The 13,872-nt window shown below is 35.0% G+C and overlaps 3 protein-coding genes and 1 long non-coding RNA gene across 4 annotated transcripts in view; 2 read left to right on the plus strand and 2 right to left on the minus strand.

Moving 5' to 3' along the window:
- Positions 1-13,872, minus strand: part of LOC110378828 (trans-Golgi network integral membrane protein 2) — a 160,185-nt gene that overhangs the window by 122,016 nt on the left and 24,297 nt on the right. The window lies entirely within an intron of this gene.
- On the plus strand, positions 3,388-4,451 carry LOC126055648 (uncharacterized). Its single transcript, XR_010277130.1, has 2 exons — positions 3,388-3,446; positions 3,550-4,451. It is a non-coding gene; the product is annotated as an uncharacterized LOC126055648 (long non-coding RNA).
- On the minus strand, positions 4,674-6,532 carry LOC126056781 (uncharacterized). Its single transcript, XM_064037844.1, has 5 exons — positions 5,780-6,532; positions 5,520-5,633; positions 5,225-5,287; positions 5,082-5,147; positions 4,674-5,002 (listed from the first exon to the last, which is right to left on the minus strand). Exons 1-5 carry the CDS (start codon positions 6,174-6,176, stop codon positions 4,680-4,682), a joined length of 963 nt encoding a protein of 320 aa, XP_063893914.1. The 5' UTR covers positions 6,177-6,532; the 3' UTR covers positions 4,674-4,679.
- LOC135117761 (uncharacterized) lies at positions 10,615-13,657 on the plus strand. Its single transcript, XM_064037843.1, has 4 exons — positions 10,615-10,972; positions 11,256-11,488; positions 11,870-11,936; positions 12,520-13,657. Exons 1-4 carry the CDS (start codon positions 10,630-10,632, stop codon positions 13,056-13,058), a joined length of 1,182 nt encoding a protein of 393 aa, XP_063893913.1. The 5' UTR covers positions 10,615-10,629; the 3' UTR covers positions 13,059-13,657.

A 13,872-nucleotide genomic window follows, 5' to 3' on the forward strand; every position in this document is an offset into this window, starting at 1 on the left:
ACCGGTTCTAATATTCCACATGAACAGTCGCTTTACAAAGCCTGTCTTATTTACCCAGTAGTGGGAGTGATTGAAATAGGTTCCTTAATTCACTTTTAACATGAAATTAAAATATTTTTGAAATCGGTCAAAGGAGAACCGAGAAAAAAACTGATTCAAATGTTCTCCTCAGATAGTCACTTAACAAAGTCTTTGGCATTTGCCCAGTACTGGGAGTGATCAAAGTAGGTTCTTTACTTCACTCTTAACATGAAATCAAAATATTTTTGAAATCAGTCCTTGGGGTCCGGAGAAAACCCGGTTCTAATATTCCACATGAACAGTCGCTTTACAAAGCCTGACTTATTTGCCCAGGAGTGGGAGTGATTGAAGTAGGTTCCTTACTTCACTTTTAACATGAAATTAAAATATTTTTGAAATCGGTCCCAGGGGTCCCGAGAAAAACCGTTTCAAATGTTGTCCTTAGATAGTCACTTAACAAAGTCTTTGGCATTTGCCCAGTAGTGGGAGTGGTCAAAGTAGGTTCTTTTGCTTCACTCTTAACATGAAATTAAAATATTTTTGAAATCGGTCCCTGGGGTCCGGGTGAAAAACCGGTTCAAATATTCTCCATGAAGAGTCACTTTACAAGGCCTGAGCCATTTGCCTAGTAGTGGGAGTGATTGAAATAGGTTCTTTACTTCACACATGAAATTAAAATATTTTTGAAATCGGTCCCAGGGGTCCCGAGGAAAACCGGTTTAAATGTTCCACATGAACAGTCTGTTTACAAAGCCTATGCCATTTGCCCAGTAGTGGGAGTGGTTGGAATAGGTTCTTTAATTCACTCTTAACAAGAAATCAAAATATTTTTGAAATCGGTCCTAGGGGTCCTGAGAAATTAATCTGATAAGACTTTTCTGCCAAATAAGTCTTAGTCATATGTACGTATATAGTCAATCTCAATGCTCAGGATCTCGCTGTCAGGATTCAGTACTGGAAAATGTTGGAATGGGTTATTTTTTTTACTGTGATTTTCAAATAAATTCTAAAAGCGTTGGATTCTAATAAGAACTGGGAATGATTTTATGAAAAAAAGGCAATTACCGCAATATTTTTGAATTTACGGTTTAAATCTACAAGGCGCCTGCGCTATGAGCTATCTTCTAGAAAAATCTTATCAAGACGAATAAAATAAGCTCGAACACGAGGTAGTTAGTAGATATCGTTGAGGAGTTCCCACGTCTCTCTGTCGGCTCCATTGTCAGGTCAGATTTTAAAACCTTTACAGTTTTGTGGTGTCTGAGACATATACCCGAATAACAAGGTTTTACTCGATATGTGTCTACAATTTTCGAGAGTCGCTTCCGATTTTTTTAGAAATTCCATCACCAGACCCTGGGCCGGATGACAAAGGAACCATTGAGGAAGTAAGCCCTTTCAAACAATTAAATAATTGTTGAAATCGGTTGGTAAACGACGGAGTTATGCACGTACAAACATAAAAAAAATGCAAATGAATTAAGAACCTCCTCCATTTTTGGAAGTCGGTTAAAAAAAAAGTTGTCGTGTACAATACCTCGTATTTGTCAATGAATAAATTTCATTTCAATTAAGGTAATAAAAGTGGAATAGTTAAGAGTTCGTAAGCTTATTATAAAATAAACTGGTTCTCAGGACTCCCGGGATAGATTTCGAAATGCTTTGGTCTGGGACCTAATATAAGCCTATGGAACCTAATACACTATGCAGTTACTGTGGGCAACACTTGAGCCCAACTTCCATACAAAGAATAGCATTGTCCTTTGTTGATTCTGTAGGGAAGGAAAAATCGGTGCCCTCAGTAAAAAACTTTATTATAACCTTAAAAAGTTATATGAGGCTGTGGCAAATTTTGCATGGACAAGATATAAAAGTGATGCGGCCCAGATATTTTAATTCTGATCCAATCGAAAATTTTTTTGGTCAGGTAAGGGCCTACAATTATAGGAATAATGATCCTAATTGCCACAGCTTCAATTGTACATTCAAATCATTATTGATTACCAGATTTATAAAATTTCACAGTGAAAACTTCAACTGTGAGGATGACCCGGCAGATCAAGTTTTGAACCAACAGGTTTTATTTGATGAAAAATAAAGTAATGAATCAAGGCCGGGTGATTCTCCAAGTGAAAAAAATATTGAAGTGATTGTGGAGCAGGCCCGACGAGAAAGAATGAATATTCAATTCACTCGCGGGCCTACACTGCTGGATGGGTAGTAAAAAATTTTTTTAGTAAATTTAAAATTAGTTGTAACAATTGTAATAACTCAATGACTTCTGAAAGAGGCGATATTCATGACTGGATAAGTCATAGAGAGTACAATAAAGCAAGAAAAGTATTGAAATACCCATCCGAAGCAGCAGTAAGGTGTTTTGGTACAGTCGTAAGGGAAACAAATGAATACTTAGAAATAAATGCTCATAACAATCAAGTAGCTAAAAAAATCAGCGACCATATATTTGCTAAGTATTCATTTGATTTCATGGACTGTACTGAACACAAATCAGTGCTCCTGACACACTTTATTGTTTTGACTGTGAGGTTCACAATAATGAATTGGTGTAACATATTAAATAAAATTTTGAAGGGCACCGACGTTTCAAGACTGCAAGAAAAAGATTTGCCTGTGATGCAAAAGAAAGCATACGAAAAATACAAAAAGAAATTAAAAAATAAATCATTTAATAAATAACATACTGTTTTATTTAATGAATCCCAAAAAAAAGTTATGGTCTTGAAATAAAATGTCATAGTAGGTAGTACCTCTACGTAACTATACATATATACATACATATTATAAAAAGGCAGAATGAGCTATATTTCTTTTGCCTTGACATTCCAGTACTTTAAAAGAAAGTTAAACGTCATACAGCACTAAAACAAGATGGCTGCTACGCTTATGTTTTTTCTTTAGTGAGTGAGTGAGCAGTCTGTACACCTCTTAGGGCCGATTTTTCAATGGTCAGATAAAGGGAAAGATAAGGTTTATTCCACAGTTAGCGAGAATCTCAATTTTTCAATTGACAGATAGGCCCTAACGGTCAGGTAAACTCTCTATCCAGCCGATAAATTTATCTGGCCCTTTACGGGCCAGGTAGCGCGCTAACGGTCAGATAACTCAGATATTTTGTCATTTCTGCAATCACGCGCGTTCGTTTTTGTAGGTTATACTTGTGTTCTTGCTTCCTAAATTATAAAATAATGGATATTTTTGATTCTATCGACGACGAAACAATCGAGGAAGATGATATAGTGCTAAATTATTTAGAGTCAGAGAGAAGAGAAAGAGTTATTAGAGAGAGACCTGATAATATGTCTCTATGGGATGATAAGAAATTTCATAGGAGATTTCGTCTCGAAAAAGTACTGTGCAATTTTATTAACCCTCATTGAAAGTAAAATCGCCAACGTAACAAACAGGTAAGAATTATTTTCTATATAAATAATAAAACGAGATTTTGTATATTGACTACGATCTAGGTAACATTGAAAGATACCTATATATTATTTTTTTATTTTTCAGAAACAATTCTGTTCCAGCTTTACAACAATTACTTCTGACTTTGCGGTTCTATGCGTGTGGTAGTTTCTACATTACGATAGGTGATTTTGCTGGAATACACAACTCAACTGCGAGCAAAATTATAAGAAAAGTTACTGAAGCAATTGCCTCTCTTCGCCAGGAATTTGTTACATTGCCAGCTAACAGAGAAGAAATATTATTAGTACAGGAAGGATTTTTTAATATTGCCCGATTTCCGAGGGTTATAGCGGCATTGGATTGTACTCACATCAAGATAATTTCACCAGGTGGCAATACTGCAGAAGACTACAGAAATCGAAAAGGTTTCTTCTCATTGAATGTGCAAGCTATGTGTACTAGCGACTTAAAATTTGAAGATATAGTAACACGATGGCCAGGTTCAACACATGACAGTTTGATATTCTCAAACTCTGCAGCAAAGTTTCAGTTTGATACTAATAGATTTCAGAATGGACTGGTCCTAGGTGACAGTGGTTATTTCTTAAATCATTATTTACTAACTCCGTTAAGTGATCCTCGAACAGAAGCCGAAAGACTATATAATGAGTCTCATATTCGTACTCGAAATGTAATTGAGAGATGTTTCGGGGTTTGGAAAAGGAGATTTCCTGTGTTAAGTATAGGAATGCGGTGCCGAATCCCTCTCGCTCAAGACATTATTGTAGCAACAGCAATTTTACATAATCTTGCAAGAATTAGAAATGAAAGCGAACCACCTGTGGATCCTGAAGTCCACATACCACAACAACCACAATTTGAAACTCTCATTGCTGACCAGCCAGGACACCAACACAATAGTACAAGGGACTCTATGTTAGAATATTTTGAAAGTCTAATCAACTAGTAATGATATATTAATAAACACAATTTTATAACTACAATGTGTTCTTTTTATTATACCTCCACTTTACAGTAATCATATTGTTATAATCAAATAATTTGTGGTGAGGTATTCACTGCTTTTGAATAGGATTATTAGAATTTAACAGTCTGGGTTTGTAGTGATAAAAAATTAATTTATTGGAACTAAACACACACATTACAATAAAAATGGTCAAAGACTAAAGAGATCCTTGTTTTGTTGAATAGGTAAATGAAAAAAAAACATTTTATAAATCTTTATTTATTATTTCTAAAGGACTTGTTCCATAATTTACACCAGTACGGAGCTTACTTAATAGTACTTCATGCATTTCCTGCTTCCTTCTTTCATCATTATGCAGGTTCTGCATTTTTAATAAGTGTGCCTGTTTGACAAACTCATGCTCTTTTATGGCAATTTCCTTCTGGAGCTTCACTAGCTCTAAGCGAGATTCAGTTAAATGGTCCAGTTTTGCAGTCACTCCAACTTTAGTAATTTTTTGATTACTTTTCAAGTATGGACTAATCTTAGTTTTTAAAGCCTTTGGCTTCCATGAAGACCACTTATTCTCTGAAAATAATGATAAGTTTTAATTAATGTTATTTTATACAATGTAAATAAATGAACTGGAAAATTGATAAAGACATACCTTTTTCAGTTTGATCCACTTCCATATCCTGTATCTCTATAGATTGAAAGTCATCAAAGGCCTTGTCTGAAAACAAATTAATTTACTATTATATTTTATTACACTATTATACTATGTACTTTTTTTTCAATAAATTAAAATACCATTTCCAATTTCACTGTTAACTTTCTCCTTTAAATCCTGTTGCGGGCAAAACTCTTCTTGATCTAAAACAAAAAAATATATTCAGGTCCTTGTTTTTCATTTTACATTAAATAAATATATATAGGTTGAACATTCTGTAAAAAAATCAGTGGCCATCATGTGATCATAAATCTATCAAGGATATGAGTAAAAATCAAACATTTATTCTTTTCCATTCTGCAGCCAGAGATTAATTACAGCACATGTTTAGTTATTTTCTAAAGTTATTTATTATTATTGAATTAGATATTTTACCTAAAGTACACGGAATATCGTCATCACATGGTACAATTACTAAATTATTTTCTAATGATTGCAGTGGCAACGATAGCGGGTCAACTTTAGCAGTCTCTTCCAGTTCTAAAGGTTCTGAAAAAAAAAAACAACAATACACAAACTGCTTAGAAAGATGCTAAAGATAAATGTAGTGCGTTATTACTTTTGTTTTCATAAACACTATATCAATTCCCATGGTAACATCAACAAAAAATATTTTAAAATATTTGACTTCATACCTGGAATTTTGTCGCTGTCATTTCGAGCATCCAGCCCATTGATATTCGAACATATCGCGATAACCCTCTCCTGTATATCTGTAACCTCTGGGGCTGAAGAGGGCCCGCCACCAGTTTTGTACAGCTCTTGCCGATGTTTGGCCAATGTTTTTTTGGTTTCCTTTTTTATGCCTTCATATTTAAGCTTCAGGCTCTTGGTACTCCTCGCTGTAAATCCCGTAGCCGCATTAAATAATGAACTGATTTTTATCCACGCTGCTTCCTTTTCTTTATTGGTTACGGCGTCTGTCTGCTTATTTTCAATTATAGTACGGTGTTTTGCCACCAATTCAGTCAATAATCTTATTTCGCTTTTGTTAAAATTCGTGGAACGTTCACGTTTTACGATATTTTCCATGATTACACACAACACACAAAAAGCAAACAATAAATTCGAACGGAAAATAAATATTAACACGAAGACGAGTCGTCAAAGTTTAAGGTTATGTTATGATTCCCTCTAAAATGTGACAACCGCTGTCATTAAGTTGAAAATTGTTTGTCTCTTTCTTAGATCTGTAAATGTTCATAAGCGCGTCTCGCTCACACAGATGTAGTGTGAAGCTAGTCACAAAAAAAGGTCAGGTAGTAAACTGACTGGTAACTATGCTTTGAAAAATTGAAACTCTTTATTGGTTCGTTAAAGAATCAGATAAAGTTATTGATCAGTTAGCTACTTGACGTTTTATCTGGCTCTTGAAAAATCAGCCCTTAGTTAATGGCAATTCGAATTCAAATCACTGCAGTTACTGTGTCGATTGAGTGAAGTGTTTGTGCTTATCCTCTCCGCTTTAACTGTAATAAATAAACCCAGTTTCATTGGGCTTTTTGCTTTACGCAAAATGTATTATAAGTGCTGCATGTGTAATGCTACGCGACAGGACGCTATTTTGTACCATTTCCCATCCAATGAGAAAAGACTCCAAATGTGGTTAAAGTGTTTACCTTCGGCTCGGGATGATTTGAAAGCGCTAACGCAAAAGCAGCTTTCGGTCAGTGGGTCGTCTTAGGGGGCTTTCGAAGTTGTTTGTATGCTCAAAACACTTTGAAGTGCGGTTTGTCACCCAGAAATCTCGTCTCGTAGGATCGGCGTATCCTACACTTTTCAGTGCAGAGGAGATATCAAGAGGAACACCATCTCAAAATGGTTGGTAAAGTTATTTTCTTATATATAAAAATGAATTGATGTTCAGACTAACGAACATCAATTCATTTTTACTACACTAAAACTCGAGAATGGCTGAACCGATTTGGGTTATTTTAGTTTTAAAATGTTCGTAGAGGTCCAGGGAAGGTTTAAACGATACGAAGTTTGTTGGGTCAGCTATTTAGTTCTTTATAAAAAGTTAGCTATTCTTTACCTCTTTTGTTAAGCAAAAGTTAATAAACATTGTTGATGAGCAACAAGAATGTTGCTGGAACCAAGTGCTTTGACCATAACCATTATTTACCTTTTATTTTCAGAGAATGTGGACCCACAGACCGATCATACTTACTGCCGAAAGAGACACTTTGACCATACTTATGCAAAACAGAAACCTTTAGCAGGTAATGTTAATATGGATACTAAGAATAATAGTATTCATAGTTTGTATGTGTGTAATTTTTCCTTGTAATTAGTATTTATGTCATCAAATCTTTAAAGGACAATGCTATTCTTTGTATGGAAGTTGGGCTCAAGGATTGCCCACAATTACTGCAAAGTGTATACTGTTCTATAGACTTATATTAGTACCCAGACCAAAGTATTTCGAAATCTATCCCAGGAGTCCTGAGAAAAACTGGTTTGACTGTTATTCAATATTACGTAAAATATGATTACGAACTCTTAACTATTCCACTTATACTACCTCAATTGAAATGAATGACATTAATTGACAAATAATACGAGGTGTTGTTAACGACAACTTTTTTTTAACCAACTTCCAAAAATGGAGGAGGTTCTCAGTTCGTTTGTATTCTTTTTACGTTTGTATGCGCATAACTTCGTCGTTTACCAACAGATTGAAACAATTATTTCAGTTTCCAAATGGCTTTCTTCCCAAATGGTTCCTTTGCCATCCAGTCGTCTGATGATGGAAACCCAAAAAAAAATCCGGTGCAACCCTTAAAAATTGAAGGCACATATCAAGTAAAAACTTGTAATTCGGGTATATGTCTCAGAAACCACAAAACAGTGGAGGTTAAGATCTGACCTGACGCTGGAGATGACAGAGAGACAAGGGAACTCCTCAACGATATCTACCTACTAGCTCGTGTTCGAGCTTATTTTATTCGTCTTGATAAGAGTTTTCTAGATTTTAACTGAGAATTCAAATGTGTTGCGGTAATTGTCTTTTTTTTTTGGGAAATCAGGGTCAGTTCTTCTTAGAATCCAATGCTTTAAGAATTTATTTTAAAATCACAGTAAGTAAAAAATAACCTAACATTCCAATATTTTCCACTACTGGAAAGACAGCCACATCGGCGTTGAGATTGACAATATATGGAATTAAGGCTCATTTGGAAGAAAAGTCTTGTTAGATTAATTTCGCGGGACTCCTGGGACCGATTTCAAAAATATTTTTATTTCATGTTAAGAGTAAAGTGAGGATGCTATTTCAACTACTCCCACTACTGGGCAATGCCTAAGACTTTGTAAAGTGGACCGGTTTTCCTCGGGACCCCAGAGTGCGATTTCAAAAATATTTTAAATCCATGGTAAGAGTGAAGTTAAGCACCTATTTAAATTATTCCCACTACTGGGCAAATGGCGCAGGCTTTGTAAAGTGACTGTACATGTGGAATATAAGAACCGGTTTTTCTCGGGACCCCAGGGAGCGATTTCAAAAATATTTGGGTTTCGTATTAAGAGTGAAGTAAATAACATATTTTGACCACTCCCACTACTGGGCAAATGCCTAAGACTTTGTAAAGTGACTATCTATGAAAAATATTTGAACCCATTTTCCACGGGACCCCAGGGTGCGATTTCAAAAATATTTTAAATCCATGGTAAGAGTGAAGTCAAGAACCTATTTCAATTACTCCCACTACTGGACAAATGGCGCAGGCTTTGTAAAGTGACTGTACATGTGGAATATAAGAACCGGTTTTTCTCGGGACCCCTGGGAGCGATTTCAAAAATATTTTAATTTCGGGATAAGAGTGCAGTAAAGAACCCTTTTCAACTACTCTCGCTACTGGGCAACTGGCTCAGGCTTTAAAAAGTGACTGTTCATGTGGAATATTTGAACCGGTTTTCCTCGGGACTCCAGGGAGCGATTTCAAAAATATTTGCATTACGTATTCAGAGTGCACTATGGAACCCCCTGGAACTATTCCCATTGCTGGGCAACCTATGAGCCCAGACCCTGGCATTGTCCTTTATGATTTATCACATTTCAGAATTATCTTTAAACACAGGAGGAATGCAACCTGTGGATGTACCAGGAACATCTCACATATCAGTGGCATGTGAAGACTTCCCTTCAACCACTGGCACGACCACTTTTTCAGGTAAATGAAGTAAACTGATTTTCTTGTAAAAATCAATAGATTAGTTTTGACTGCGGTAATGTTGTAAATAAGTATTATTCTCTGTAACTTAGTGTAAGTGGTGTGCATACCTGTAAGTGACATATTTACACTGTAAGTATGTACGTATAAAACTAAGCACCTATACTTGTTTTGTAAATATGTTGTTGGTATGTTTATTCAGGATAAATAAACTACTACTTCAAGCTCTTGTACTGGGAATATTCCAATTATAAATATATAATATATATAAATATCTATCTATATATAAATGAAACCTGCTTTCCATTGTCACGACATAACATGAAAACGGCTTGACCAATTTGAGGTAACTTAGACCCAGGAGAAGGTTTTAGGATAGATATATATATTTTTATAGATAGATTTTTGTCACCATCCGGCTACAGGACGTGGGTTAAACCGCGGGCGAACACTGTATAATTAATATTATACTGCAAATGTACCGGGAATATTCCAAAATATTTGAAACTTCAAATTAGGTTAAGGATGATGTGAGGTAGGCAGTTGCATGTATAACATTAGTAAGCACCTGTTCCTGGTTAGAATGAAAGCCAAGCCCCTGCATAGTTGGGAAAAGGCTATTTGTAGCGAATGAACAATCTTGAATGTTTTGTATATAATTTTAAAATAACTTGTGTTTTCTCTTTTCTTTAAGGCTCGCTGAATACAGTGGTGTTAAAGACCAAGGCAAGGGCACGAAAACGAATTATAAATAAAATAAAGGATTTGACACCAACTGGTAAAATTATATATAAAGAATACCAGAAAGCCAAAGACGAGGCTAACTTTCTGAAGAGAGCTCGAAGAGCTTTAAAATTCAGCAAGGACAAGTCCTTTGAAGAATTAACCAAGGAAATGAATCCATTTGCAAAAACTATTATGAAAATGCAAATTAATTTATGCTCCAAAAGTAAAAAAGGGCGACGCTTTACTGAGGAAGAAAAATTAATAGCATTGTCCATAATGAAACAAAGTCCTAAGTGTTACAGATTTTTACACAAAATTTTCGTCTTGCCCTCACGATCAACTCTAAATAAAATGGTTGCAAAGCTCTCTATTGGACCAGGAATTTGACAACAAGTGTTTGACTTACTAAAAAAAGAGGTTAGTATTTTTTAATATCTTGTATATCTTTTGAAGTGCTACTGTAGGCACTTCATGAAACTAAAATTACACTTTTTTTATTAAATAAAAATTACACTTTTTAATTTATAACTGTTTCAGGTTGCTACATGGGATGAGAAAAAAAAATTTGTTCAGTCATCTTCAATGAGATGTCATTAGACACTGCTTTAACCTACGATAAAAACAGAGACTGCATCAATGGCTTTGTAGAGTTAAATGAAAAGCAGAGCCAGTTTGCCGACCATGCACTTGTTTTCATGCTCAGAGGAGCGGTGTACAAGTGGCAGCAACCCATTGCCTTTTATTATTGTCAGGGGGCCACATCAGGGACTGATCTTAAAAAAATTCTAAGAGATGTTGTGGCTGTTCTCGTGGAATGTGGTCTGAAGCCTATTTGTGTAATTTGTGATCAAGGCACATCTTTCCAAGCAGCCTTGAAAAGCTTTAGAGAGGACACTAAGCGTGATCAAATACTTTCAGATCAAGAACCAGGTTGGTGAAATTATAATTACTATTTTAGTAACCCTGTTTTATATTTTGAATACCTATTCAACAATATATCACACATTAGGGTTGGATTGAAAAAAATCACTCCCCACTTTACATATAGTGGGCTACCCTAATAAAACATTTATTTTTTTGCACTTTGTAAAGAAAGAAAAAAAAAATTAAAATGTGGTACAAATACAGTTGTTTTATGTTAATGGAATCTCACATATTCTACCGAATGGGTGTACAAATTATATCTCATTTGTTATCTTTCCTTGTATTTCAGATGGCTCAGTTACTATCAGCGGCGTTAACCTGAGCATTATTTATGACCCGTCACATTTGATTAAAGGAATTAGAAATAATTTCTTGAATAAGAACATAGTCATGGATGGTAAAACATCCAAGTGGACTGATATTGTGGATGTCTATGAAACTGACTGTAAACACACAGAGTCTAGACTCCTTCATAAATTGAATGACCAACATGTCATTCCTGAAAAAATCAAGAAGATGAAAGTAAGTACCTAGATTGTTATCTTATTTTGTAAGGCTTATGTAGTACTACTAGGCCCGGCAAACTGACCGACATGGCTCTGATATCTTCTTTCGAACTAACTTCAGTGCAACTTATGATTTTTTTCCCACTTTCAACACAGTTCAGAGAATGCGATACAATCAAAACTCACTCACTCACAATTTTTTTTTGTTAGCGTTCCATATGTTATAATATAGAAACAATATAAGGTATAAGGCATAACGATAAAAACGAAGTTGCGCTAAAGTTGTTTAAGGAGAATGCATCACTACTGTTGTATGTCAAGGCCCTGATTAGCCCTCACTACTAAGCCTTTGTTTACAAGTCATTATAGCTAAAAATTTTCAACTTGTTTGTTGCAGGTGAAGAACTGTGTCAAAGTGCTGAGTTCAACAGTATCTGCAGCTTTGTCTTATACAGCTCAATTTTGTAAGTTTTTATTGAACTGTATCATTCGTTATCAAATACAACAAAGAACCGGGTGTAGAACCAACAAAATTGAAACTAGCTTCAGGAGAGAGACTGTGAAATTAAACATAAACAGTCAAAGTCAAATCATTTATTTCATTTAGGCCTTTACAAGTACTTATGAATTTCAAAGATATAACTAAGTTTGATTCCAGTTGTCTTAAGTTCTCGTTTAATTAAACTTCACCTATTATGTTAACTGGGTTTGGTTGCTAGAGTGAATCAAATGTTCCTACTTTAATGATGCATAGCTGTGGCTTTATCTCTGGTAATTTATTTTTGTTGACTACCAATATCGGAAACAAAGTCGATACACATGCGTGTATGTGAATCCCTGCTAATATTATAAATGCGAAAGCAACTCTGTCTGTTTGTTCCGCTTTCACGTCTAAACCACTGAACTGATTTTAATAAAATTTGGTACAGAGATGCTAGTCATATGCTATAAGAGTTGGCACTCCTTTTTTCTGGATCAGCCTCTTTATCCAGCTGCCTAGAGAGACTTTAAGCGCAGTGTTGTGCTTACAAATATTTATTGTTTCAGCACACTATGCGGATGGCAGGCCTGTTAGTGGCACGATAAAGAATACTGCTGAAACAGTACTGTTTTTCGACAGACTTTTTGATAGCGTGAATGGAGCAGGATCTGCAAAAGAAGCCAGAGGGAAATTAAGAACTGTAGTAACAAAAAAATCACCACACCATAAATTTTGGCCAGAAGCCATTAGGAAATTGGAAAATTTGAAATTTGTTGATTCTGTAGGGAAGGAAAAATCGGTGCCCTCAGTAAAAAACTTTATTATAACCTTAAAAAGTTATATGAGGCTGTGGCAAATTTTGCATGGACAAGATATAAAAGTGATGCGGCCCAGATATTTTAATTCTGATCCAATCGAAAATTTTTTTGGTCAGGTAAGGGCCTACAATTATAGGAATAATGATCCTAATTGCCACAGCTTCAATTGTACATTCAAATCATTATTGATTACCAGATTTATAAAATTTCACAGTGAAAACTTCAACTGTGAGAATGACCCGGCAGATCAAGTTTTGAACCAACAGGTTTTATTTGATGAAAAATAAAGTAATGAATCAAGGCCGGGTGATTCTCCAAGTGAAAAAAATATTGAAGTGATTGTGGAGCAGGCCCGACGAGAAAGAATGAATATTCAATTCACTCGCGGGCCTACACTGCTGGATGGGTAGTAAAAAATTTTTTTAGTAAATTTAAAATTAGTTGTAACAATTGTAATAACTCAATGACTTCTGAAAGAGGCGATATTCATGACTGGATAAGTCATAGAGAGTACAATAAAGCAAGAAAAGTATTGAAATACCCATCCGAAGCAGCAGTAAGGTGTTTTGGTACAGTCGTAAGGGAAACAAATGAATACTTAGAAATAAATGCTCATAACAATCAAGTAGCTAAAAAAATCAGCGACCATATATTTGCTAAGTATTCATTTGATTTCATGGACTGTACTGAACACAAATCAGTGCTCCTGACACACTTTATTGTTTTGACTGTGAGGTTCACAATAATGAATTGGTGTAACATATTAAATAAAATTTTGAAGGGCACCGACGTTTCAAGACTGCAAGAAAAAGATTTGCCTGTGATGCAAAAGAAAGCATACGAAAAATACAAAAAGAAATTAAAAAATAAATCATTTAATAAATAACATACTGTTTTATTTAATGAATCCCAAAAAAAAGTTATGGTCTTGAAATAAAATGTCATAGTAGGTAGTACCTCTACGTAACTATACATATATACATACATATTATAAAAAGGCAGAATGAGCTATATTTCTTTTGCCTTGACATTCCAGTACTTTAAAAGAAAGTTAAACGTCATACAGCACTAAAACAAGATGGCTGCTACGCTTATGTTTTT

The sequence above is a fragment of the Helicoverpa armigera genome, chromosome 14 (genome assembly GCF_030705265.1).
Source record: "Helicoverpa armigera isolate CAAS_96S chromosome 14, ASM3070526v1, whole genome shotgun sequence".
Classification (NCBI taxonomy): Eukaryota; Metazoa; Arthropoda; class Insecta; order Lepidoptera; family Noctuidae; genus Helicoverpa; species Helicoverpa armigera.

What these genes read in the sequence shown, in the direction of transcription:
- LOC126056781 (XM_064037844.1), bottom strand. Translation starts at nt 6,176, where the DNA reads ATGGAAAATATCGTAAAACGTGAACGTTCCACGAATTTTAACAAAAGC. An exon ending in TAACAGTGAAATTGGAAATG is followed by an intron (nt 5,148 to 5,224) that starts GTATTTTAATTT and finishes ATTTGTTTTCAG; the next exon opens with ACAAGGCCTTTGATGACTTT. An exon ending in AGTGGATCAAACTGAAAAAG is followed by an intron (nt 5,003 to 5,081) that starts GTATGTCTTTAT and finishes CATTATTTTCAG; the next exon opens with AGAATAAGTGGTCTTCATGG.
- LOC135117761 (XM_064037843.1), top strand. Translation starts at nt 10,630, where the DNA reads ATGTCATTAGACACTGCTTTAACCTACGATAAAAACAGAGACTGCATC. An exon ending in ACTTTCAGATCAAGAACCAG is followed by an intron (nt 10,973 to 11,255) that starts GTTGGTGAAATT and finishes CTTGTATTTCAG; the next exon opens with ATGGCTCAGTTACTATCAGC. An exon ending in GTCTTATACAGCTCAATTTT is followed by an intron (nt 11,937 to 12,519) that starts GTAAGTTTTTAT and finishes TTATTGTTTCAG; the next exon opens with CACACTATGCGGATGGCAGG.